We start from the raw sequence: 26,851 nt of genomic DNA, 5'->3' as shown, positions 1-26,851 counted from the left end.
CTTAATATACCCTTCTTGAAAAACCCCATACTCTAGTCTCTAGGGAGAACCAGCTCATTCCATAGCCGGAGCGTTCGCTGGAGTAAATTCCTAGTAAAAGCTTCTTTGACGACCTCCGTGCTGCAGTTCTGTTCTCAAGTTCGATACTTGGTCCGGCTCATTAAGTAAACAAACTGTAATAATTTTAAATACACATTTACGACAGTTGAGGAAGAAATCTAAAAATCTACAAAATATTTACTTTTAATGATAAGTACATTTCGTAAAGTTATTAAAAAATAATTATGATTTGGGTTTGTACAATTTCTGTAATTAAAGAAACAAAAATATACAATTATTTTATTCAATGTTTTGGCTTGGCATGTTTAGTAGAGTGGCCTTATTATCAAATTATGATTATTTACTTCACGTATCAATTCCTATCAATAAGTATAAACAAATTCATCACCTCTTTTTATTAATTCCGACAATTATAGACTACGCTAAGGTATCAAGACTTCTTTACTACAAATTATTATTATTATATACTGTGTTTCATGCTTGGGTACGCCTCCGCAATGACTTCCATATACAACAGGACGGGACGGGTTGGGTACAATGGAGTTTTCTCATCCTGAAATCAAGTCACGATACATATAAGGTTATATAGTGATCTTTGATTTTACGGACATAATAAATATAACACGTAACATAAAATACACACAGAAAAAGAGAAAGAGAATATTCAGAACGTCGAGAAAGATACTTTATTTAGGACGAAACAAAAACAAAATGTTGATTTTATTTATATTGAAATTTAGTTATAATATTTTGACAAAAATATATTATAAACGGCAAGTGTTCTCAGGCACAAAGCCGATCTGCCCGACCCCTTTGTAACCCCATAAGTACTTATAAACTAAGGGCGGAAACAAAGGAAAATAAGGGTCCCAGTTCCAATTTCTCGAACATGCAAATATTTTAAAGTAAATGGTTGGATAGTATATTTTTAGGTGAGCCTGTATGTAAAAATTTTTCTTACTTCTTAGACTAAGAACATATTGTAAAAAAATTTATCCAAAAGAATACTCTATCATGAAGCCGATGGACTTATTGTTGTTTTAAAGAATAATGTAGGTACAATCTACATTACTACGCCAATACCAAGAAGATTAAAAGTAAGCAAATCTTTAACAGACAAAAATTTTACGTTTCTTAGAAAATACATGACCTTCTGAGTCTTACTAGGATGATTTTTGTAGCTTTCTCGTGGAATCGCCCGTTCTCATGGGAACAGTCATTTTTAATAGAAATCTAAACGTTTTAAAGAATTAATGTACCAAATGTCAACTTCGTTGAGACATTGTATAGATAGAATGATTGTAATATGGACGCCGAACGTTCAATTTTAGATTTATCGTCGGTCGATTCTCTGATAATGGCTCGACTCGATTGAGACGAAAGCAGAAGAGGTAGAACGAATTTAGGTATAATGGTGGAGCTCAGACGCATTGCCGCAACTAAGAACAATAGTATTTACCTCACAATGACAAAGCCAGTGCATAATTAGGAAATATTGTGAATGTAAAAAACAATTTATATTCCTCTGATGTTAAGTTTTTCATTTAATATATGGAAATGGAATGCTAATCTTGTCTTTTCTATTGTTAGTGGTAAATTAGGTAAAAAATTTATATACCAACAATATAGTAAAATCAAAGAAATTTATGAACGTTTACTCAGGCTTTACCAGGCCTTGTAAAAAGAATATATTAAGTCAGTAACCAACAATTTGTTAACAAAGGTCTGAAAGCCCTATTGCTAGCAATACAACCCTATCAGATCAATCTCTACGTGGTTCCTGCTGGAAACCATCATAATTAATTCTTATTGAATTCGTCACAATGGATCGAATGACCTGCTTTCATCCTCACCTATCGTTGCTCACTGGTGCCCAATCAACATATACAAATAGCGCAGACGGAGTTACCACTCCATACTCACCCATTAAAAAAACTGACGCAGACATATTTGCAGTCTCCTCTGGTAAATTAATAAAACTAAACCAGTCACTAGGGAAATATACGTTCGCAAAATGACTTTGTATTAAATACTAAATTTAAAAGGATTTTTCTGCCTGGCAGCCCCGGCGCTAAAGTCGCTAAGGGTCAATTAAAATAATTAAATCCGTTACGGAATACAAATTTTGATATCTCCATTATCGAATTGTATTATTTAAATAAATTTAGAAAATGTAGTGTAAATAATTGTGGTGATATGACTAATAACCTGATAAAAAAGAACTACATATAAAATATCAAGTGTGATGGTGTGTGGTGTCAACAAATCATTTTGTGGTTGGCGCGATTTATGTGCTTAGACTGTCATCGTCAGCATTGTCATGCCCGTTCTTATGCAATAATCATAAAAGTTATCTTAATACACAAAAATCGCGTGTCACGATGTTCGTTCACGCTAATTTCCAAAGCCACTCAACCGATTTCATTCAAATTTTCAACCGACTTGAAAAAGCTGGTTTTCAATTCAAATGTACTTTTGCTTTGTTTGTTACCTCGCAACTCTGTTAGTTATAAATCTATTCGAAAAATTCATTTTATCGAATAGATTTATAACTGAAAGATCATGGAAACTTTTTTTAAATTCGATTCAGTAGTTTAGTTTTAAAATCAAAATATTTGATTTCGCTAAAATTTAAATCGGTTTTATTTTTTTGGAGAACACAATCGTAAAAGCAGTTGTGTTTCGGTGTGAAGTGGGATATGACGTGAATTTACAGGGTACAGAGGAATAACACCTGAGTCCTCAGGAATGGCAACGCATGGGGGTATCATAGGCGAAACAATATACTCTGTTATGTCCATGGTACTGCTTATGTCTATAGGCAACAGATACCACTTTCCATCAGGTGGGCCGTCAGCTTGTTTGCCATTCTAAGTTGTATAAAAAAAATATGTAAATGCATATCATTTGTTTCAACTTGAGAGACAGAATAGTTTTTATCTTGATAATAAAAAATGTGCCCGATAGATGTCAGTAAGAGGCGAAACAGCGTTTGCCGGATCATCTAATATGTTTATAATAATTTTATTTACGTCAGAATAATATTGAGTTCTGATTATTCTTATGGTACGGTTCATTTTTGTATACCGGCATGACCTTACTTGGTATACCTATCCAAGTAAATGGACGCTACTCCGTAAGGAAAATATTTTTTTGTGACAATAAAGCCCGCAGTTAGATTAAAAGGCAACTGATCGCCAAAAAAGAAAAAAGTAACTGTTATATTATGTAACTTGACCTGGCTGGCAAGTTGACAGTACACGTGATGGAAAATGGTAAACTAAGATAATGATTTAATCGTTTCCCGTTCAACATTAATTAAATGGGGGAAAGGGATTGTTAGTAGAGGAATCTAACAACCCCATTGCTAGCAATATCAGGTAGACTTCCGGAGGATCCTATCAGGGAGACTATCCGGAGGGAATCGCGTAGAAGTGTCTTCGTGGTTTTTTTTTTATGGGTGAAAACGGTATGGTAACCCCGCCTGCGCTAACGAGATACCCTAGCGGAGCACCAGTGAAGGGTGATAGATGAAAATGAAAACAGGCCAGTTAGCCCATCATGATGAATTCATCAGGAATTAACCATAATAGTTTCCAGGGAGAACCGCGAGGAGATCGACCTGGTTGGGTATATTGCTAGCAATGGGATTCTCAGTCTTCATGACTAACAATTACTTTCCTCCCCGACTGTCTTGGTTAATTCTTGTAGAATTCAACACGATGAGACAACGGACCTGCTTTCACTGTTACCTATTATCTCTCACTGGTGCCTCACCGGCGTTTATCGATAGCGTAAACGGGGTTACCACACCATTATCATGTAAGCGAATTAACATTGAAGTCTGTATTTTCATTTTATTAGTAAACTGCTTCTAAAGTTTCGTAAATATTCAGTTATATGGGATATTGCAGGAGATAACAATTGGTAATAGGGAGAGAAGAGATTGTTAGTAATGGGGTTTATAAATCTCACTGTTAGCAATATACTTTATCAGGCCGACCTCCACGCGGGTTCCCCTGGAAATCAACGTGATTGATTTATTGTTGCATTCGTCACGATTGGCTAACTGGCCTGCATGATTCTCATCTATCATCCGTCACTGGTGCCCTGCCAGTGTATACCGATGTCGCAAGCGGGGTTACCATTCCATTATCACCCATTAATACAAATCTATTGGTAACATAAGCATTAAGTTATTTAATTCGATGTAAGTAGGTATATCAATAACTTACTAAACAAAAACACCTTCAGTATTAACGCTATTTTTATAGAAATATAGGTAAGTAGATATATAAAACCGAGTAGGCACTCGACACTTACTAGATAAATATCTACTACAGTTGTTTATTATCAACTTCAACTTAAATAAATATAAGTTAACATTACACCTAGCTCATAAAATGTAATAATGTTTGTCTATACCGACATAAAAGATGTAAAACTCAAGGTAACTCGACGTCATTATTCACGGCTCAATTAGCCCGTAGTTTTTTGTAATTCTTTGACAAAACTTGAACGCGAAAAATGTAATCGCAACACGAATCAATCAGATTTGCTCGGATTTGTATCATGTAATGTGGTGCTACCGGCAGCAATAAACCAAAACAAACAGCACACGTTCGCCGGTCGCTGGCGCTGCCGGGGCCCTATGCTGACCGCGCGATTCGCGATTCACAACCAAACGCGATCGATAAAAACAATGAAAATAGACGCGACACTCCAATAAAACACAACATTACAACCTAATATATATTTCTATTGTCGCTGCATTGTACGCTAATAAGACTGGAGCACATGCATAAAAATATAGCCCTATGTGAATAGAAAACATAAGTCGCAAAGTACGTAATCCAATAACCTTTCCAAGTCGAATCTAATAAGACTTCCTACAATTCGCCGGGACAACTATAGAGGACAGTAATGAATGGAAACCCTTACCAGATGTAAGACCGTATTAACCACCTCCCGGTTGGTCACCTGTCCGACTTCAATCAGCCCGATAAGAACTGCGAATTTCAGGCTATCATTCGTCGTCATCCTGACCACCTCCTCAGGTCTCTTGATGTCACTATAAGGCGGCGATTTTATGTCCGCCATGGTTTATTATGTCACAATTCACTAAATCACAAATATATAATCCACTCGCGATAAACAATATCAAGAAAACATTATTTCTTCGGCTCACATGATAACAGAACGAAGTCGCATTCTGCCATTTTGGAATTAGTCAGTGTTGCCAATTCTAGATATAGACAAACTACCCGATCAGTGTTTAATATTTGACATGTTATGGGTAATTTAATTTTTTTTTATATTTATTTGATATCGTTAATTATTAAAACTATGATTAAGTTCATTTTTATCGATTATTATTTATTTTACTTATAACTATATATCACACGCACCCGTTATTTACAAAAATTTACCGATGCACATAGACGTATTTAAAGTGGGGGCTGAGTGGCCATGCACATCTCAAAATTGTCTCATGCCCACTTTACGACCCGAATGTCTCTTTCAGTTATACGTAAAAAATGCCTGACAGTACATAATGAGTCCGTGCTAAGAGGCCAAGCCCCCTTGGAAATAAATTTTAAATACGCTAATGCCATTTAATCATTGAATAATTTACTGCAACTAATAGAGATGATATTATAGTTTATTAGATTCGAAACGGATGATTCTTAAAGGATACTTTGAATTAACAAAAGCTTCGACGTCTGCTTGAAATTCAAATTATATCAATACTTTATTTTGAACTCTACTGGTTAACGCACTGGTTATATCAAGGAGTATTTATTGGTTTTTAATAGGTGAAAATGGTAATAACTCCGCCTACGCTATTAGTATACGCTGACTAATGGTATATGACTGAGAGATAACTGAAATAATATTTGTTAGATATAATGTAATTAATATATTGTCAAGTGTCTACATAAAAATGTGTACAATTCTATTAATATATGCATAGATGATATTTAAAGAATAAATATGAAATTATATGATGTAATATATAATAATAGGTGATAAACTTGAGGGGGCTTAATAATAAATAATAATAAGACATCAAACAATTTTTTTGTCTGTGTGTTTGTTCTAGCATCACACAAAAATTATTATAAATTAGATGTTATTTATATTGATCTAGTGTTTATTTTATCGTGATACATCTAGAAGTGATCTATTATATTGGTTTTCTTATTTTTGAAATCACATGAATTTATATGAAGTTGCAGCCAAAAATCTGTTTATAAATAAAAATTTTAGTAATAAATTAAAAAAGCAATCAGTAATATATATGAGTTATACTGTATGATGTTATACTCATTAATATTAATATGAGTAAAATAAGAGTAAATAAGAACTATTTTGACTATATGTAGACTAAAATTTTATTGTATTAAAATGTGTTGAAAAATATATATATTAACAATAAAGTTTTTTTTTTTTTTTAATAATGGTGTTTAATATGTTTGTTTTTAATCGCAATTATAAAATATGGGTATCTATTAAAAAAATATTACTTGAAACTTTCTTACTGTTACCCAATAAGTGGGATATTTTTTTGTTATAGTAATAATATGACTTCAGAGTAGGTTAGCCAATATCAACAAATAATACCTTTTCTATTTTGTGAATATTCAACTTACTCAAATAATAATCTTTAAAATTTATTTTGTTGCTATTTTGAGTTTATTGTGTAAAAAAAATTGTATATACACAAATTGTTATCTAAATAAAATGTTATTTAAATTTAATTTAAATTCACATTTTTATATTAATTTCTCTTAAAGTTTGATTTTTAATTTCAATTTCTGTTGGTTATCTGCATTGATATGTGAAGTTGTTGTAATATTTGACATTGACAGTGACACTATTCACTAGTGTTGTTACTACAAAGTTTTACGATATGCTACACTTACATATTTTGTGGAAATATGCTAAATTCTAATATATAAAGTTTAATATATTAATTTAAATGTAATAGTATTTAAAAAAATAATATTAAAGTAAACTGTTAATATTAAGTAAAAAAGTTTAAGCGATTAAAAAAATATATATCTATTGCAAATATCTGAAAATATATTGTAATAAGTTTATTTATTTTTATATATTTTTTAACATTTATCAATGCGTAATCATTTCAAGTTTCTTGTAAAAACTTTGTTTTGTTACGTTATACATACCTTACATTAGAAAAAGCTGGACAAATCTTTAAATTTATTAATTGGTAATACTAATGACAGTTCGATGATTTTAAGTTGCTTACTTCATTGTAATCATTTAGTCAAACAATAATCATGGCGGCTATAGATGTCGAGCCCCCAAAAGTGAGTTAATAATTTAAATATTTTATCTTGTCACCTTATCTATTATTTACATTTATTAAATTGTTATTTATTTCTTTAAAAGTTGAATAATAATTTCTGGCTATTGTACGTTTTTTAATGTAGAAAGTGTTATTGGGCGTTTCTCAAACAGGTAAAAAAGGATGTTGAGAAAGTGATTCTGATACGGTCTAAGTTAAGGTATAACGACTAACAGAATTAGTGGAAACATTCCTTGGATGCCGGTTGACAAACAGAAACAATAGATTGTTTGAAATACTTATTATGTTGCGTGTTTAATAACTAGGTTGTGTATGCATGCGTTCCCTTTCGGGTTAGTCACTTCTTGATTTGCTAATGATACGTTTTTTGTAGATGGAGACGGCACTTCGTACCCTTAAACTGTCAGGGCATGTCGGATTCGACAGCTTGCCTGATCAGTTGGTGAATAAAAGTGTCCAAAATGGATTCGTATTTAACATCCTGTGTATCGGTAAGTGTTTTTCATTATCTATGTTGCAAGTTAATCACCCACGTATAGTAGGTGTCGCGTCTTATCTTCGGTTTCGTTAATGTTTCGACATGTACTGCAAGGTTCAGTGGGTGCACTATAGTAAATTGTTGCACTCTACGCATATTAAGTGCCTCATTAATAATATTTATGACTCATAACATTTCATGTTATTTGTAGGTACCTATTACTTTTTTTATGCTACTTTTGTTTGGTAAACAAGCTGATAGCCCACATGATGGAAAGTGGTAACCATCACCTATATACAGTTACATTACCATGGACATAACAGAATATACTGTATCACCCATGATAACCTTTATGTGTTGCCATTCTTGAGGAATAAGGGGTCTCAGTACCCTGTGATTTATTTATTAAATAGTGAAAGTTTGTAAAGGTTAAATGTTGTATAGGCCCAATGTCAAAATACACAATAGAAATAACAAAAAAATTTAGTAGTTAGTGGCAAATATCATGCATGACCAATCTGTCTGCCAAGCGTGGCAATTACTGGCAAAACCCCCCGAGGGGGTGGCTTATGTTCAGTAGTGGACAGTTTAATATGATGATGATTATGCATAACATATAGTAGAGGAATACACGATACTTGAGTGTCACAATTATTCTGTAAAATATCTTTTTCTCTTCATGATTAGAAGCGATGGTTACTACTTTCCATGAGATAGGCCTTAATTTTTTCATTCTAAGTTCCATAAAAAATTCATAACCTTTTACATACATACATATCTGTCACGCCTGTCTCCCATTAGGGTAGGCAGAAATAATGGAACGCCAAATGCTTCGATTCAAACAAACCTCTTTCGCTTCTTCCACATTCATCAATCTTGTCATACATGCTCGCCGGTTACGGGTACTTTTAATTTGGCCCTTCATAACCTTTTAGAGGTTGGTTAATAATACATTTATTTATATTATTTATATTAATACATCTTTCCTTAGGAAAATCCTTTGTATAAGGTCAAGTGATTGGGTACCTCAGTCTTATGTTTAGTTTCTATCATGCATGTATCTATGTTTTCAATATTTATTATTTTCCACCATATAATTACTTTTTGCTATTTTAAAAGTTGATTGGTGAGAAACCATTTGGTGTTTTAAGTTTGAATGAGTAAATTTGTTTATGTTTTAGTTTGAAAGACATATATTAGTAAAATTATAGTGTATGGAGACAGAATTCCTTCACAGTAATGTCAATTTGTTAGTTATAATGTTGCTATTATGCCGTACATGTAAATAAACTTTTGTGTATGTGTGGGTGTGCAACAGTATTGTATATATATCTGTGATACTGTTCATAATTGTAGGTGATGGTTACTGTTTTCCAAAATGCAAGATCTCAGCTTGTTTGCCGTACTTATTTGGATATTGATCATTCTGATATTGTTATTCATTATTAAAAGTAATTTATCCAACTATCAGGTGAGACGGGCCTGGGCAAGTCTACGCTCATGGATTCACTGTTCAATACCAACTTCGAGTCCTCCCCAAGTCCACACAACCTGCCGACTGTGAAGCTAAAGGCCCACACCTATGAGTTACAGGAGAGCAATGTGCGACTTAAGGTAAATTTATATTACATAATATTTATTTAAATGCCTATCTAATCAAAGGCTACTTCTATTTTATTTTAAGGGTATATATAAAATAATAATATTAAGTGTCACACAATTACAGTAATCACCTGGACTTCAAATAAATGGCAATACTGCCAATGAATGCCTGTAGACACAGTCAAAATACTCCAAACTAAAACTATGATAAAAAAAAAAAAATTTAAATTGACTTAACTGTCTATCTAGGATCTCATCCGCATCATAGTATATAGCATGGTGAAAAATATTAACTTTATATTTTAATTTATGAGTAAAAGGACATTATTGTCTTTCTACGAGGGAAGCAGTTCACACCTTATTTTCTTTTATGTTTGTCTCAACCTGTAAAGCTTTAAAATTGAATGAGAGACATTTTTTTTATATGAATATTATCTGATCTTAAATTACATTTAAAATTGCATTTTTGTGAATACACATGTATGTTGTCCATGTGGCCCTGGATAGAATAGGCCGCCCCTTCCTTTCATGTGGATGTCGTAAGAGCCGACTAAGTGAAGGCAAGGGATGAGCAGCAGCGTCCATCTTTAAATATTTCTAAAGCCTAAATGTGGTTACCAATCCACCTGACAAGCGTGGCAACTACTGGTAACCCCCCCCCCCCAAGGAGGAGGCTTATTCAGCAGTGGATGATGATTCATGTTGTGCAAGGCCATTTTGTCATTATATATATATATATATATATATATATATATATATATATATATACTGTTATCTCATTATAAAAAAAATATGGTTGATTCCTATGGTTAATAAACTTGTCATGTCTAAATTTGTTGACAGCTAACAATCTGCGACACTGTCGGCTACGGAGACCAAGTCAACAAGGAGGATAGCTTTAAGGCCGTGGTGGACTACATCGACGCCCAGTTCGAGGCGTATCTGCAGGAGGAGCTCAAAATTAAGAGGTCGCTGGGTGCCTACCACGACAGTCGGCTGCACGTGTGTCTCTACTTCATTTGTCCAACAGGTGAGTTAAATAGTCTTCATCGACCATCGCCATCGACAGGAAGTTCACCCTCATACCTTACAGCCTAAATGGTCGCGTACAACGCGGTTTCAGGGATGTTTTCTCCCATGAACACTCAGGTTATGGAATGAGTTGCCTGCCGAGGTTTTCCCAAGAGACTACAGCATGGGGTTCTTCAAAAGGGGGGTAAAGAGGTTTCTTCAGGGTCGGCTGGTATTGCTGGCGTTCATAGGCTACGGTAACCGCTTACCATCAGGTGGACCGTATGCTTGTTTGCCACCTCAGTGGTATAAAAAAAAATTATACTGTTAAAGCTGTTGATCTTCAGATTGTCGAGTGCACTTTTAGAAGTGTAGATATTTAAATAGAGGAGATGAATAATACTGTACGGGATGATACTGCATTTTGTATGGGAACCGGTTGTCACCGGTCATTCCTCCAATTTGGTACCATTGCCTATGCAATTGTAATGACTACTTGCTTATTAAGACTTTGCTGACCGAGGATTCCGTCATAGTTGAAATCTTTGGAAATAAAGAAAAGTAATTTTTTGGTCATGAACTTTTTGTAATCCAAGCGATGTTGCCCGTCATGGTAGGAGGGCGTGCCTACACACTAGTGCAATGACGAGTTTATTTGTCACCGGTCAGTATTCTTCATCATATTTCTAAAGTCTATACTTCTTTATTGACATACGAAGTTTAAGTGGGCTCTGAGGGTCTACCATGAAATGTTTTCCGAAATTTCGGAGCCAAAACAAATTTGATGTTAGAATTACATAATACATGCCGTTTGGAAATATTAAAAATGTTATAATAAAATATTGTTATTTTTGACTGTATGACGAAAGAAATGTTAAACTCCATTTATTGGCCCAATTTTGGTATAAACAAAAACACGAAATTGAGTCCGAAATTTCGGAATTTCATTTCATGGTAGACCCGCTGAGCCTTAATTTTGGACAGATTTCAATATCTATAAACTCGAACTTAAATATCGATATATGTATTGAACGTTATAACGTCAGTCACTAAGCTCTGCACTATTTTGACAATATTGACATTTAAATATGGAATACTTTAAAAATTCATATAAATGTGATTCCTTGTGGTTTGTGAGTTTTATATAGAAACAAGTTTAAGTACATTTTTACAGAAATATTAGGAATTTTGGAGAATGTATCTGACATGTGTATGCGACAAGACCGGCCAATTAGCTTCTACATAGCGTCACGCGTTGTTAGCTATATAGATACTTATATTCTAGCTTACTGGAATGGTCAAGTTGGGTTAATATTTATACACGAAGTGGTCCAATCATGACACTGCGAGAAGCCTGACAAACTATCCGCACATAATTAAAATAGCCGATTTAAGAGGCTAAGTTAGATGCTCGGACCTACTAACTCACATACATGCTAATTGCATAGATTATGTAGCATGAATCATAGGCTGCATGACGTAAACTCTAATGACAAACTAAAATTTTACCAACTCTGATCTGATCTGAGTCCATGGACACCTCATATCACTAGATTGCTGAACATAATCCTCTCCTTACTGGTGGGTGTTGCCACCTTTGCTTTGGTGATATTTTCACACAGGGACGCTGCTATGACTGCTCATTTTTAAATTGTCTGTCTTTTTCTCCATTTCTCATTAACAACGTAACTCGGAAAGGGATTGTCAGTAATGGAGACTGAGAATCCCATTGCTAGCAATATACCCAAGCAGGTCGACCTCCACGCGGTTCCCCCTGGAAACTATCATGGTTAATTACTGATGAATTAATCATGATGGGCTAACTGGCCTGTTTTCATTCTCATCTATCACCCTTCACTGGTGCCTTGCCAGCATATCCCGTTAGTGCAGGCGGGGTTACCATTCCACTTTCACCCAACAAAAAAAAAATGTAACTCATTGTAATGTGCGATTGCATTGTGTCACATTATACATATAAGAGCTCAATTCAAATATTTATTTCTATATATTTTGTATTTTTATTATGACACTTAGAATGGCAAACAAGCTGTCCGCCCGCATGTTGAAAGGTGGTAACCGTCGCCTGTAGATAGAAACAGCATCATAGGCATTACAAAATATATTAATATGGCCATGGTACTCCTCATACGTTGCCCTTCTTGAGGTTGAAAATAGTATGCCTGCGTACTCTGTAATACCACTGCCATATCCAGCCCTTCAAACTGAAACACAGCCATGCAAATGCAGCTGCTTCACGGCAATAATACGAGTGGGACAGAGGTACCCATGCAGACGATTATTATTATTTTTTGTATCAAAATATGTAAATATACATATAAGAGAAGAGTATACATTTATTATTAACTAGCTGTTGCCCGCGACTTTGTCCGCGTGTTATTTGTTATTCCTTCGATTAACATTTTTAATCTCCTTATTGTAGTGAACTATGTCTGGGAATATTGGACCCAAAATTAACAAGTGACGTGTCGTTCTCACTCTTTGCCTTAGGTCAAAATGACTTTATTTAAGTAGGTTGTGTACTAAGCTGTTTAAGTTACTATAGTTTTGTAACTATCCCACGGGAACTCTTTAATTTTCCGTTATTAAAATTATCAAATGTAAGGTACCACAATGCAAAATTTCATTTAAATCGGTCCAACAGTTTTGGAGAGTAGCCCGTACATACAGGCAAACAGACAGAGAAACAAAACTTTATAAAAAATATGGATTTGTTCTATTTCACTTCTAACGTCCCCCTGACTCGGTTTTAGCGGTTTTTTTTTTTTCTATGAACAGACATGCGACCTCTACAGTTTTATTATATGTATAGATTTGTTTATTAAATTTCAATGTTGAAATAATGCCGATGTTGACCCCACATTGTTTTCATTATGTCCACTAGTGCGCCAGTGACCTAATGTGACGGTTCGCCCTTGACACAACGTCGCCCCCCTCCGCCCCCCCGCCGCCCTGTTGATTATATTCAGGTCGCGCGCGGCACAGTAATGTACGCGCGAAAGTTAATACCTCTGGGGCCATCCTTGTAACTAACGGAATATATAACTAGAATTTAGGGTTAGTGTTACTTGTAGTTCACGTCACTTAGTTACCGTTACACCCTAAGGATTACATTACCTTATATTTACAATGTAGGTACAGATGTAACGAAATTCGAGGTTTGACCAGAGGGAGACTTTGTACAAAAGTCGATTGCTTGAGTACCTCTGTCCCATTCGTGTTTCAACCGTGAAGCAGTTGTGTTTGCATGGCTTTGTTTCGGTTTGAAGGGTGGGATATGGCGTAAATTTATTGGGTACGGAGGAATAACATCTGAGTCCTCAGGAATAGCAACGTATTTTTTTATACAACTTAGAATGGCAAACAAGCTGACGGCCCACCTGATGGAAAGTGGTAACCGTCGCCTATAGACATGAACAGTACCATGGACATAACAGAGTATACTGTTTCGTCCACGACACCACCATCCATGCCATTCCTGAAGGCCAAAGTGTTATGTCTCCGTACCCTGTAAATTCATTGCCACGCCTCACCCTTCAAACCGAAACCCAGCCGTGCAAGCACAACTGCTTCACGATTGCAACACGAATGGGACAGAGGTGCCCAAGCAAACGACTTTTGTACAAAGCCTCCCTCTGTTGAATTTTTTTTATACGGCTAATACTTTAATACGAGTTCTCTTTTTTTTAATCTATCAGTTTCAATCTGTCATTTTGGGTCTCCCCCAGCATCCGCATTCTACCACATTCACATTGTATTTCTTTTGGCTTATAATATATTGATAAATATTAACACTAAACCTACCGACGTTTCATATATACCTAATTCTACCATGAGGGGGAGAAAGGGATTGTTAGCAATGGAGTTTGATAGCCCCATTGTTAGCAATATGCCTTATTAGGTCGACCTCCACGTGGTTCCCCCTGGAAACCATCGTGGACAATTCTTGTTGAATTCGTCACGATGGGCTAACTATCATCCTTCACTGGTGCCCCGCGGGTGTATACCGATAGCGCGGGTGGGGTTACCATTCCATTATCATATATTTAAAAAAAAGTCCTACCATGAGCGGTCAAATGTTCGCTTTAAAATAAAATATGTATCTTTATAGATATATACTTTATTTTTAAAGCTAAGAGATTTTAGCCAATTGGATAGTAAACAAGTAAATAATAGTTGGAAATATAAAAAAAAAGGGTTGTATGTATATTATAGATAAAGTCAATAAGTTACATGGTGATACAGTAACGTTATACATGAATTTTTTTAAACTAAATCTCAAAAACGGTCATTTGACCGCGCTCGGTAGGTTTAGTGTTAAATTTTGTAAAGTTAAAAATAGACGCAAGAAGGAAGTATATGGCTCATTTGAAAACAACTGTTTAACATTCCCCAGTGGTGATAGCCGTGTGTACATATGATTAAAGTGACTAACAAACAAACAGAGGACTAGGTGCGCTGTTACATGCATAGTTTTGTATGACAGTTGTAGTCATTATGCTCCCTTGTACATATTTATAACTAGCGATCCGGGGGGGGGGGGGGATTGTTAGTAATGGGGACTGAGAATCCCATTGCTAGTAATATACCCAACCAGGTCGACCTCCACGCGGTTCCCCCTGGAAACTATCATGGTTAATTCCTGATGAATTCATCATGATGGGCTAACTGACCTGTTTTCATTCTCATCTATCACCCTTCACTGGTGCCTCGCCAGCGTATCCCGTTGGCGCAGGCGGGATTACCATACTATTTTCACCTATCAAAAAAATTTGCGATCCGACCCGGCTTTGCACGAGTAGACAGAGTTTTCAAAAATTAATACTTTCAATAAAAAAGTTTCACCCAATTCAACTGATCGGTTATTTTTATAGCATTTTGGACGTGATTCTTTAATTTGACATAACTTTTTTATTTATGAACCGATTGACATGAAACAAACACTAAATGTTGAGAGGTGGAAACCGCAACGCATTAGTGAAAATTGCATTCAATATATATATATATATATATATATATATATATATATATATATATATATATATATATATATATATATATATATATATATATATATATATATATATATATAGTACTACATAATTCATAATGACACCATTTAGAATCACATCATCATATCATTTCAGCCGTTAACTGTCCACCGTTGACTAAACTTTCCCCATAAGAGGAGTTTTGCCAGTAGTTGCCACGCTTGGCAGGCGAGTTGGCAACGGCAGTTACATATTTAGTGATGTTTTAAAAGGGACGCTGCTGCCCATCTCTCTACCATTGGGGGAAAAGGAATTGTTATTAATGAGGTTTAATAGCCCCTTTACTAGCAATATACCCTATCAGGTCGACCTCCACGCGGCTTCCCCGGGAAACTATCGTTACAAATTTATCGTTGAATTCGTCATGATAGACTAACTGACTTGTCTTTTCATCCTCACCAATCAATTCTCACTGGTGCCCCGCCAGTGTATACCGAAAGCGCAGGCGGGGTTACCATAACATAATCCAAATAAAAATATTCTTCAAAAGGGGGGTAAAGAGGTTTCTTCAGGGTCGGCAACGCGCGTGTAATACCTCTGGTATTGCAGGTGTTCATAGGCTACGGTAACCACTTACCATCAGGTGGGCCGTATGCTCGTTTGCCACCTCAGTAGTATAAAAAAAAAACCCTCTGCCATTAAATTCCTTTAGTCGCTTCTTACGACACCATCATTAAAAATGTCATATTTTATTAAAATGGTAGGTTTTTTTCCAGTTTATTTAAAATTAAATCATTGTTTTACATATTTTGCTTGCATAAACAGCCGCGTCGTCGGCAGCTATCAGCTTACATTCCAGATAAAGAGGTGTAGCCGTGTCGTATAGAGTCATATTCTCATGCATTTTGCTATAAAAGCGAAAAAGAATATGCATGTGCACGAATGACATCACCGTCGCCGATAAATGCATTTATAAAACGTGTTACCAAGGTAGGTTAAGACTAACAATAGAGGAGTTAGGCGGGAAAAGGAATTGTTGGTAACGGGGACTAGCGGCCCCATTGCTAGTAATACACCCTACCAGGTACTATCTTTACCAGAGAGAGACTTTGTACAAAAGTCGATTGTTTGGGTACCTCTGTCCCTTTTGTGTTTCTACCGGAAAGCAGTTGTGTTTGCATGGCTGTGTTTCGGTTTGAAGGGTGGGATATAGCAGTGAATTTACTGGGTACAAAGGAATAACACCTGAGTTCTCAGGAATGGCAACGCATGGGGGAGGGGGGGTATCATGGGCGAAACAGTATACTCTGTTATGTCCATAGTACTGCTCATGTGTATAGGCGACGATTATTACTTTCCATCAGGTGGGTCGTCAGCTTGTTTGCCATTCTAAGTTGTATATAAAAAAAAGAACAAAAAAAAAAAAATATAGGTGCATCTCTACGCGGTTCCCTCTGGAAACCATCTCGGTTATTTTTTTATAATTTTGTCACAATGGTCCAACCGTCCTGATTACATCATCACCTGTTATCTTTAATTGGTATCTCGCTAGCGTATTCCGATAGCGCAGGTTATTATAACTCATAAAAAAAACCATAAAATTGTGTTTTCACTATGCAAGTAATTTACAGTTTTTTTTTGGTGGGTGAAAATAGAATGGTAACCCCGCCTACGCTAACGGGATACGCTGGCGAGGCACCAGTGAGGGTGATCGATGAGAATGAAAACAGACCAGTTAGCCCATCATGATGAATTCATCAGGAATTAACCATGATAGTTTCCAGAGGGAACCGCGAGGAGGTCGACATGGTTGGGTATATTGCTAGCAATGGGATTCTCAGTCTCCATTACTAACAATCCCTTTTCCCCCTTACAGAGGTTTTGGGTGGTGTGTGCTCACACACACAAACTACTGTACTAAAAAGAAGGTGTAACTTAAAATCTGATGTTTTATTTTAAAACGCCATCTACAATACTGTTTCATTGATTGATTCTATTTATGAAATCCAAGCGTACGAAGTAACGGGCAATAAGCTAGTGTAAAATAAAAGTAATTGGATCGATGTACGTTGTGCATTATTAATTAATAACGTCATGCAGAGAACGTCGTAGAAAGAAGCTCCTTGGTTACAGTTACTGTTGTTACAAACGTTGTAAATGATTTTACCTATTTGCTCATGACTGACCACGTGACTTATAAATAGGACATGACTATAGCAATAATAAATATATATGACAAATTAATATTATATTAAATTTAGTAATAAATATCTTTTTTGTAATATTATTTCTATGTAATATAAGTTTTTATTTAAATATTTACATACATTGTAATGGCAAATCAAATAATTCTATTTTATTCCTAATTTATAATTTTAACAAGAACTCACTCTCAGAAGGTTCCGTACATAAAATATCTCTAAAAAGTTTTTGTTTTCTTTAGAAATTAATTATTATTAATTAATTTTAAATATTTAATTTTTTTTTATTTAAAGAAAAAAAAATAGGTTGTACAGTCGCCGTTGCTTCAACAATACGCTTAAAACACCATGAGAAATAAAACCACTACACCAATAATACCATTTTCACCCACCAAAAAAAATAGATAGGTACAGTATATGAAAAAGTACTAGCGTAGTACTGAGTAATGCAGAGTACTAGGATAGGATGTAGGATATTTCCGTACAACAACAATATATTAAAATTTTAACAAATGGAATAGTTTCTCTTTTATAGGTCTACTAAAATGTCTACGATGGCCTATGTCTATCTTTTAAGGATAAATTACTATACCCATCTAATTTATACTCGACGCGACAAGCGAATGCAAAAAATGTAAGCATATATGCTTTACTACTTGTGCGAAGTCGAGGCGGGTCGCTAGTAATATATTTTGTTTATTGTACATAAACATAATGGATGGAAAAGGACAATTAATTTTAAATGTAATTAAATGTATAAATTTTAAATATAATATAAAAATAACCTTCTTATTTTTTTATTAATGATTAATTATTATTATTAAAGTTAGTAATTGCGTATTTAAACCGTAAATGTGGTTAAAAACCCAACAACAAAATTAAGTTTCTTTTGGAAGATTTTTTTAATATTTTGTCATAAACAGTGTTAGAAATATCGTTTATTTATTCTCATATAAATAAAATAAAAACCAGTTTTAAAATGTACAAATGAAGCTCTTGCGTATGATACGATATGCGATGGACACAAGTCCACGTAGAGTATCATATGCAAGGGCTTCTGGCGCATCAGGGTATCAAAACGTTTCAAAATTTACCTACTAAGGTCAATTTTGAAATTATTATTAACCGTTTTGGAGTGCCCTAGTAAAGACAATAAGAATATTTTTTTAAGTATTTCTATTTTATTTATTTATTCATCAGTACATATATGTGTACATGGCGGACTTAATGCTAAAAGCATTCTCTCCCAGTCAACCATAGGGAAGTGTCAGAATATATTGCAATATATAGCGCGCTAATGGCATGTAAAACTATTCCAAATTTCAAATCCATAGCATTACTAATTGCTAAGATATAATGCCTGTGACAGAGCGCACGGACATAGTTGCATTATGAAGTTTTTCTTTGTAACCTTCTGATACGGAATCCTAATATCTGTAATGGAAATGAACATAAAAGTTGTATAGTTTACCTGAGACGGGAATTAACGCGACGCTACCTCAGTGTATTCGTGGACGCGGCCGGTGCGACATGGTCGAGACGCCGGGATGACTCAGGTACATTATTTCACTTTGGTGGTCCCGTCAATTCCTGTCTCTTATAAAAATCTAAAAGAAGACAAAAATTGTAAATTATAATGATTTGTTTGTTTACTTATTATATTTTTTACTTAATTACATTTTTTTTATGGGGTTTAGTCAATGTGACCATAGCCTACCTGTTGGTAGGCAAGTAATGAGGTCCAAACGCAAAGGGTCGTCATCTTGACAGCTTGCATTAAAATTTTAAATATATTAAAAAAAAACATTAAAAGTATTTCAAAATATAATTAAATTTAAAAATAGTTTGAAAAAAAATTAATATAATAATTATTAAAACAATATATATTAGTTCGATTTATCTGCAAAGTATTCTATGATTAACGTTAGTAAAGTAGGGTAAAAAAAGTTTAAAAGATGTTTTTTTTTGTTTTTAATGTCAACTTACATATTCCTTACATTGTTTCAGGCCATGGCCTGAAGTCCATCGACCTCGTGTGCATGAAGAAGCTGGACACCAAAGTCAACATCATACCTATTATTGCGAAGGCGGACACCATCTCCAAGACTGAATTACAAAAATTCAAGGTATACATAATCATTTGATAGCAGAAGCAGCGAGTCGGATACGAAACGATCCTTCATATTCGCGTATTTATAATGCAATGCTGAGACGGATCGAACAGCCTTTGTTTTTATATAAATTTTACCTACGAAAGTCTAATTTAGCTTTTATTGTTTATTGTTTTTATATCAATAATTTTACGCGACTTTTTCATTGCATTTCTAATGGAAGTATCAGATATTCATCTGTAATAAAGTTAAATCTCGAGCATATTTCAATCGATAGCAGTGTTGTCCGTGAATTTCAGAGGTTGAAAAACTAAACTAAATTTACCACTTCTAGATGGCGTTTTAAATTAAAAAGTATATCGGATTTTAAGTTAGACCTTTAGGGACACAAATATAAAAACCGTATCTAATTTGGTGCAGTAGCTTTTGCGTGATGCCGAAAAAGAGAAAATTTCTAAAAATGATTATATTGAATTTTATTAATTCTTCTTTTATTAATATTTTTCATATATATTTTTCTTAAATATCTCCCATGTTTAAACAGCGTTTAGCTACAAATATATTTGTAAAATTTGGTGACAAAAAATTAAAACATTTATGTAAATTTTTGTACGCAGTCGAAAATAATGCAAGAGCTCCAGGCGAACGGCGTGGAGATATACCAGTTCCCGGTGGACGACGAGTCCGTGTCGGAGACCAACTCGACCATGAACTCTCACATACCGTTCGCGGTGGTCGGCAGCACGGACTTCGTCAAGATCGGCAACAAGACGGTGCGCGCCAGGCAGTACCCCTGGGGCACTGTGCAAGGTCGGTACACGGCACGTTGATTTCTAGTATTATTATCATGTGAAGATGTCAACACAATGTGTTTTGTAAACCATTTTCAATATTTAAACTGACGTAATCAGCTCCGATGATTGTCCGTGTGATTCCAGCATAGAATAGGCCACCCCTTCCTTTCCCGTGGATATTGTAAGAGGCGACTAAGGGAGGCGGAGGAATGGACAGCAGCGTCCCTCTTAAAACATCTCCAAAGGCAAAACTTCCCTTATGGGGAAGGCTTATGTCCAGCAGTGGACAGTTAGCGGCTGAAATAATAATAATAATAAATAAAACTATAATTTTAGATGTTTAATATTATAACCAAATGTTGTTTTATCTTCATTCCATTCATCGTCTCAAACTTTCGTCAAATAAATGTAACTCTTCTCGGAGTTAGCACAGTGGTGATGTTCTCGTCTCTGACCGACGAACACTATACGTTTCTGTCCCGGTTGCAGTGGAGAACGAGTCGCACTGTGACTTCGTGAAGCTGCGCGAGATGCTGATCCGCACCAACATGGAGGACATGCGCGAGAAGACCCACGCGCGCCACTACGAGCTGTACCGCCGCCGCCGCCTGCAGCAGATGGGCTTCACCGACGTCGACGCGGACAACAAGCCCGTACGTACACACGATTGGCTTCGCTAATATTTTAAGTACCAATTTGGTCGACAAACATTGCAAATATTTTTTTTTTTTATTTCTTGAAAAGTGAACAGGATTGTAGTGTATGACCTACTCGACTATCAAATTTCATTAAAATCCATTCAGCCGTTGCAAATTTATTATAAACATCTTTATAAACTTTTGACATTCTTATTGCCCGTCTTACTTCTCATTCTTTGCAATATATAATATATATAAATATTAATAAATTATATATATAAATATATAATAATTAGACCCTAAAACTGCCATGCACTGTAGTGTGTTAATGTTATATGCTTATAATGTGAGTGGTATCGTTTGGTGCAGGTATCCTTCCAGCAGACGTTCGAGCAGAAGCGCAGCGCTCACCTGGCGGAGCTGCAGCAGAAGGAGGACGAGATGCGCCAGATGTTCGTGCAGCGAGTCAAGGAGAAGGAGGCTGAGCTCAAGGAGGCCGAGAAAGAGGTGCGTATCACGTAACACAGGAAGACTTTATACAAAAGTCATTGCACTTGTGTTGTGTTTGTATGGCTGCGTTTCGGTTTCAACGCTGGTATAAGATCTTAGTTATCATAGTAACATGCGCAATACAGTATACTCTGTTATGCCCATGGCAGTACTATCATGTTCATGGTTCATGTTGTATAAGTGACCGTTACTACTTTCCATCAGGCGGGTCGTCAACTTGTTTGCCATTTTAAGTTGCATAAAAAAGTCTATATTACTCACAAACCTCTTATTCCAGAAATTGATATATATATATATATATATATATATATATATATATATATATATATATATATATATATATATATATATATATATATAAGATAAATTATATGTATAACAATATGACCTCTGTAAGACAGTGGTAGACATGTTGCTTTGTATGTAAATAAGGTTACAGGTAATTCTCTGCCAGGTCAATTTAAGAAAAAAGTTATTTTTAATACCCACACGTTTATGTATTATGGGCAATATCCCCAAATGTTTGGTGCCTAGGTTTTCATTGCGCTGAGAGATTTATCTTTGTTTATTTTTTAATTGCCATAATTATTAGTAAAAATATAAAAAAAAAAAATTATCGATGTAAGAATTATAATTATATTAAATATTATCTATTAAGAATTGTAATTTAATATGTATTTGTTATTATGAATAATTTGTTAACTTAAATAAAGTATACTTTAATTGCCTACAACGCTTCATTCCCCTTCCAATCATAATTACATCCTAACACACTTACAGTGTTAGCTATTTTTAATTGAATTAAAAGAACTTTTCTAAAAATAATGCATATGCCAAAACAACGTTTGCAGGGTCAGCTAGTAAGTAAATAATAATAATAAAATTGAAATGTAGTCACTTAATAATGTATTTTATTCCACAGCTCCACGCCAAATTTGACAAACTGAAGAAGGACCACACGGATGAAAAGAAACGCCTCGAAGAACTCCGCAAGAAGATAGAGGACGACACGATTGAGTTCAACCGGCGTAAGCAGCAGACCGCGCAGTCGCACCACACGCTTACACTCGGTAAGAGCAAGAAGAAGTAATTGCGGAGAACTCTTTGCGAATCGTGCGAGCCTGGTACCGGCGGGGGCGTGAACGAGGAGAGGGGATGGTTCGTAACATTTTATTTTATATAATCTTCCATACTACGTCACGTAGTCACATCACACTTTATTTGAAACTTAGATGTTATAGATTGAATGTCTCCATACAAATTCATCACTAAGAACAAGTCGGCTTTTTTATTCATGTGTGCGTGAATAGGGTTACCATTATGTACATTAATTATAAAGTATAAGGGAGAAATTTTTATTGTAAATTTAAATTGAAAAATAAAAAATATGCATAATTCTTAACATATATATTTTAAATAATCAGATATCGTTCATTATGATTCGTAATGATGCTTATTTTTACTATAATTATTGGTATATTTATAATACATTGGTATATTTCTAAGCACAGATCTAAAACATGTTTTCGTCTTTAAATACCACCACCATTTTAATTAAAACATATATATTATTTTGTAAACAATATTTATATATCAATATTTATATTATAACAGAAAAATAGTATTTAATTTTAATTTAAAAAAATCAACTTGATTTGGGTAATTTCAAATTCAATCACTTGCAACACTGAAACAAAAAATTACGATTGTTTCGATGAAAATTATGTGCCATGATTTAGTCAGTCAAATACTAAAATGGCTGACTAAAAATTGACACGTTTCTGACACTGGTCACTCTATCTATATAATCTAAGATTTCAAATTAATTATTTTTAAGTACATTTAAAGTTATCTATATTATACACTTAAATAAATACGCTGCATAATTGATACTGCAACGATAAGTCGCAATGCATTTCCATGGAAACTAGATGATTTATCATTTCACTATTAATTAGCGAACATAGCGTGTTTAGCCCGTAATAGAATAAGCAATGTAAATAAAGAGTTATATTTAAGTCATTCAAAATATTTGGACGTAATAAATTCAAAGTATGCTATTATTATCATTCAAATGTTTATATTTAGGTCAGCATTACTTTTGAGTTTCCATCCAAAATTCCATGTATTTAATGTATCCAATTGTAAAATGTACTTGGATAGTATTCAATATAGCTATTACATTATGTAGAATGTTTTAAATGTTACATCGATACAAAATAAAAAAAAAAAACTCACAAAATTTTACAAATTTTTCAATTACGAATACTTGCTTGTAACTATTGGAGTTAATAGTTGGATTAAAGCATAATTTTTCAAAATATAACCTTGACTTTTAAAAAAAAAATTAAAATTGTTTCATTGAAAATATTTAGATTTTAATTAGTGACTGATTAATAATATATTTGTGTGGCGGCGTACACATAAAAATTAAATCTTATTAGATATAATATAAATATATAAAGAAGACTTTCGTAAGTTAATCCTACATAGAGCTACGCATTCTTGGCCTAGCATCTTATTATGGAACAATGATATTAAAAAATTTGTAATTATCATTTACATATTATATATAGGGGGTGCAGGAAAATATTTGGCTGTATAAATGTTACAAATACTTCTAAATTATCCAAAATGTCTCAGAAAGTTTCTAGAATTGTTTTCTTCGTCTTATTATTACAATTATTTTCTAAATCTTTCCACTCTACGCAATTTACAATAATTTTTTTCTTTTTGTGCACTTTTTTTTTTATTACAATAAATATCCTAATTTCATTGCTAATATATAATATTATGTTTAGGTAAAATCGGCCAAATGACTAACCAGGTTTGGTTATAAAATATATCTACCAAATGTATTAAAACTAAATAATTATTTACATTTAGCTGTATTGACTAGAATAAGGGATTCAATACTCGAATACGTTAAATATAAATATATAACTAGTCCACTGCCTCTCAGCTTGCAAATTCATTGAGTTATTTTGGTAATTTTGGTCCTCTATGGAATTCTTTTGTTTCGGAGTCGATCGGGAGATGTAGAGACGACGAGGAGTCCTGACCAAAGGCTGTCCGGCCCAGTTGTATTCGTCTCTTGACTTTGTTCTCAAAATTGTTCGTACTCCGTTGGAATGTTTATCCTAGATAAACATATTCCTGAACAATTTCAAGAGCATTTCATACATTTATAGCAATCGGTTCTGGATGAACCCGATCGTTAAACACCGAGACGTTGAGACAAGTCCGCTAGGCTGTTCAGAGTTTGCTGTAGCTCCTGCAGCGACTCGGCCATGTTGAGAATGTCGTCTGCAAATCTTAAGTGAGAGATGTGCTCACCATTGATATAATGCCACAATTTTTCCAGTCCAGCATTTTGAACATATTCTCTAAAGCAGGTATGAACAATTTAAGGGATATAACATCTCTCTCATTTCTCGTCGCAGACGAATATGATTATTTGTTGGTTTTTTACTTGGACAATCATTGTGGCAAGATCATAGAGGCATCTCAACATTTCGATATATTGCCAAGTGACTTCGCATCGCTACAGGGATTCCAAAATAGACAAGGTTTCGATGGAATCAAACGCCTTTTCATAGGCAATAAAAGCTAGACAAATGGACTGATAGCTCTTTTGTAACACTCTACCGCACTGTCTGAATGTAACCTATAGTGCCATATCCACTCCGAAGCCCGACTTGCTCTGGGATCGAAACTCGTCAAGTCGTTGCGTAAGACAATTCGTGATGACCCTTGAAAACAACTTGTAGGCATGGCTCTACAGCAAGATGTGTCGATTACTTTCCAAAAGGGTTTTTATCTCCCTTTTTGATAAGTAAAACGACCAGGTCTTTACTCCATGCCTACGGAGGTCTCTCAGTGAAGAGGATGGAGTTGAAGAGCTTCTTAGGCTCCAAGAATTAGAGAGTCTTTTGCCTTCAGAAGTTCAGTTGTAATTCCATCTTCACCTGGGATTTTTCCATGTTTTTGGTTGTCTAAGAGGCATCACGATCTCGTCACGATTAATAACGGTTTCACATTGCGTACTCAAAATGATTCTGATGATTTATATTAATATACGATATAACGTATTGAGTATTGAAAGTAGCACATAAGTTTTATATGAAAACTAAATATAGTTATGTTTAAATAGTTTATTGAAAGTCGCGCATACAGAGCACCTAATAACCATTGCCTATTTCGTAGACCTGATGATTTCGTACCTATTTAATGTAATGTAATTAAATAGCGTCTTTGGCTTATTTGCAATTGCATTCATCTAAATTTTCTTATAAGAATACAAATTATAACAAATATCCTACGTACACACACTCTTAAAACAAATATTTTAACAACCTCCTTGCTAAAAAAATCGCAACATGCATCTTAAATATTTATCTCACGAAGTAAGCAGAGAGGACTCAGTGTCTGTTCCTACTAACACATGTCTCTTGCCTTTACCAAATGTTACTTTTTTAATTACCTTTAATTTGTAAACTTTGATTTATGATATATTTTTGAAGCAATTTTACAGGATTTTGGAAAAACTGTGTCCATAGAATTATGGAACGAAAAAATTTTGGTGAGAGAACGCAATGTTGCTATTTTTTGTAAAAGGGATAGATTTGTAATTAAAGACTTATTTCGTTTGATAAAGCACCTTAAAATTACTGAGGTACTAAACATTTTAGTTGTAAGATTTTAAAGGTTAAATACCATAATATTCGTGTATTGTATTTTATACAAAAGAAATATATTTTGTTTTTAGAACATAACCAACTTGTGTACTGGCAACACCTGTCCCCTCCCTACGATTATGAACGCTCAAATGGTGGGAGTGGAAGGGAGCTGTATTAAGCTCTAGATTGTAAGTTAAACTACTGTATACACACGTATACGATAATTTAACACAACACCGCAGTGTACAACCACAGTTTAAAGAACAACCAGTAATCCACTGTCTTTGGGGCATCCCGAATGAATGTATCACAATTCGGAACACGTTCTGTCTTGACGTGCCCATTGGTCAACCGGTGTAGTTCTTTAGACTGTGACACAAATCCATAATAATCTGTGTGTGTACTGTCTGTTTAATATACATTCT

The 26,851-nt window shown here is 34.5% G+C and overlaps 2 protein-coding genes across 2 annotated transcripts; one reads left to right on the top strand and one right to left on the bottom strand.

Moving 5' to 3' along the window:
- Positions 1 to 325: 325 nt before the first annotated feature.
- LOC128201098 (neurobeachin-like) lies at positions 326 to 5,290 on the bottom strand. The gene is made up of 2 exons (XM_052896805.1): positions 5,002 to 5,290; positions 326 to 613 (listed from the first exon to the last, which is right to left on the bottom strand). The coding sequence occupies exons 1-2, from the start codon at positions 5,158 to 5,160 to the stop codon at positions 521 to 523; spliced, it is 252 nt and encodes an 83-aa protein (XP_052752765.1). The 5' UTR covers positions 5,161 to 5,290; the 3' UTR covers positions 326 to 520.
- A 2,015-nt stretch (positions 5,291 to 7,305) lies between these two features.
- On the top strand, positions 7,306 to 26,308 carry LOC113512025 (septin-2). The gene is made up of 9 exons (XM_026895776.3): positions 7,306 to 7,394; positions 7,767 to 7,884; positions 9,343 to 9,485; positions 10,317 to 10,503; positions 19,702 to 19,820; positions 20,423 to 20,615; positions 21,089 to 21,252; positions 21,607 to 21,744; positions 22,670 to 26,308. The coding sequence occupies exons 1-9, from the start codon at positions 7,365 to 7,367 to the stop codon at positions 22,835 to 22,837; spliced, it is 1,260 nt and encodes a 419-aa protein (XP_026751577.1). The 5' UTR covers positions 7,306 to 7,364; the 3' UTR covers positions 22,838 to 26,308.
- The last annotated feature ends 543 nt before the right edge of the window (positions 26,309 to 26,851 follow it).

This window comes from Galleria mellonella, unplaced genomic scaffold (genome assembly GCF_026898425.1).
Source record: "Galleria mellonella isolate WM207_F2 unplaced genomic scaffold, CSIRO_AGI_GalMel_v1 utg34, whole genome shotgun sequence".
Taxonomy (NCBI): domain Eukaryota; kingdom Metazoa; phylum Arthropoda; class Insecta; order Lepidoptera; family Pyralidae; genus Galleria; species Galleria mellonella.
The sequence above is the reverse complement of the archived record's forward strand: the minus strand, read 5'-3'. Positions and strand labels throughout refer to the sequence as shown.

Excerpts from the sequence above, each read along its gene's own strand:
- LOC128201098 (XM_052896805.1), bottom strand. The coding sequence starts at position 5,160 with ATGGCGGACATAAAATCGCCGCCTTATAGTGACATCAAGAGACCTGAG. Across the intron at positions 614-5,001 it reads TTAATACGGTCTTACATCTG|GATGAGAAAACTCCATTGTA; the intron begins GTAAGGGTTTCC and ends ACTTGATTTCAG.
- LOC113512025 (XM_026895776.3), top strand. The coding sequence starts at position 7,365 with ATGGCGGCTATAGATGTCGAGCCCCCAAAA. Across the intron at positions 9,486-10,316 it reads AGAGCAATGTGCGACTTAAG|CTAACAATCTGCGACACTGT; the intron begins GTAAATTTATAT and ends ATTTGTTGACAG. Across the intron at positions 20,616-21,088 it reads CCCCTGGGGCACTGTGCAAG|TGGAGAACGAGTCGCACTGT; the intron begins GTCGGTACACGG and ends TCCCGGTTGCAG.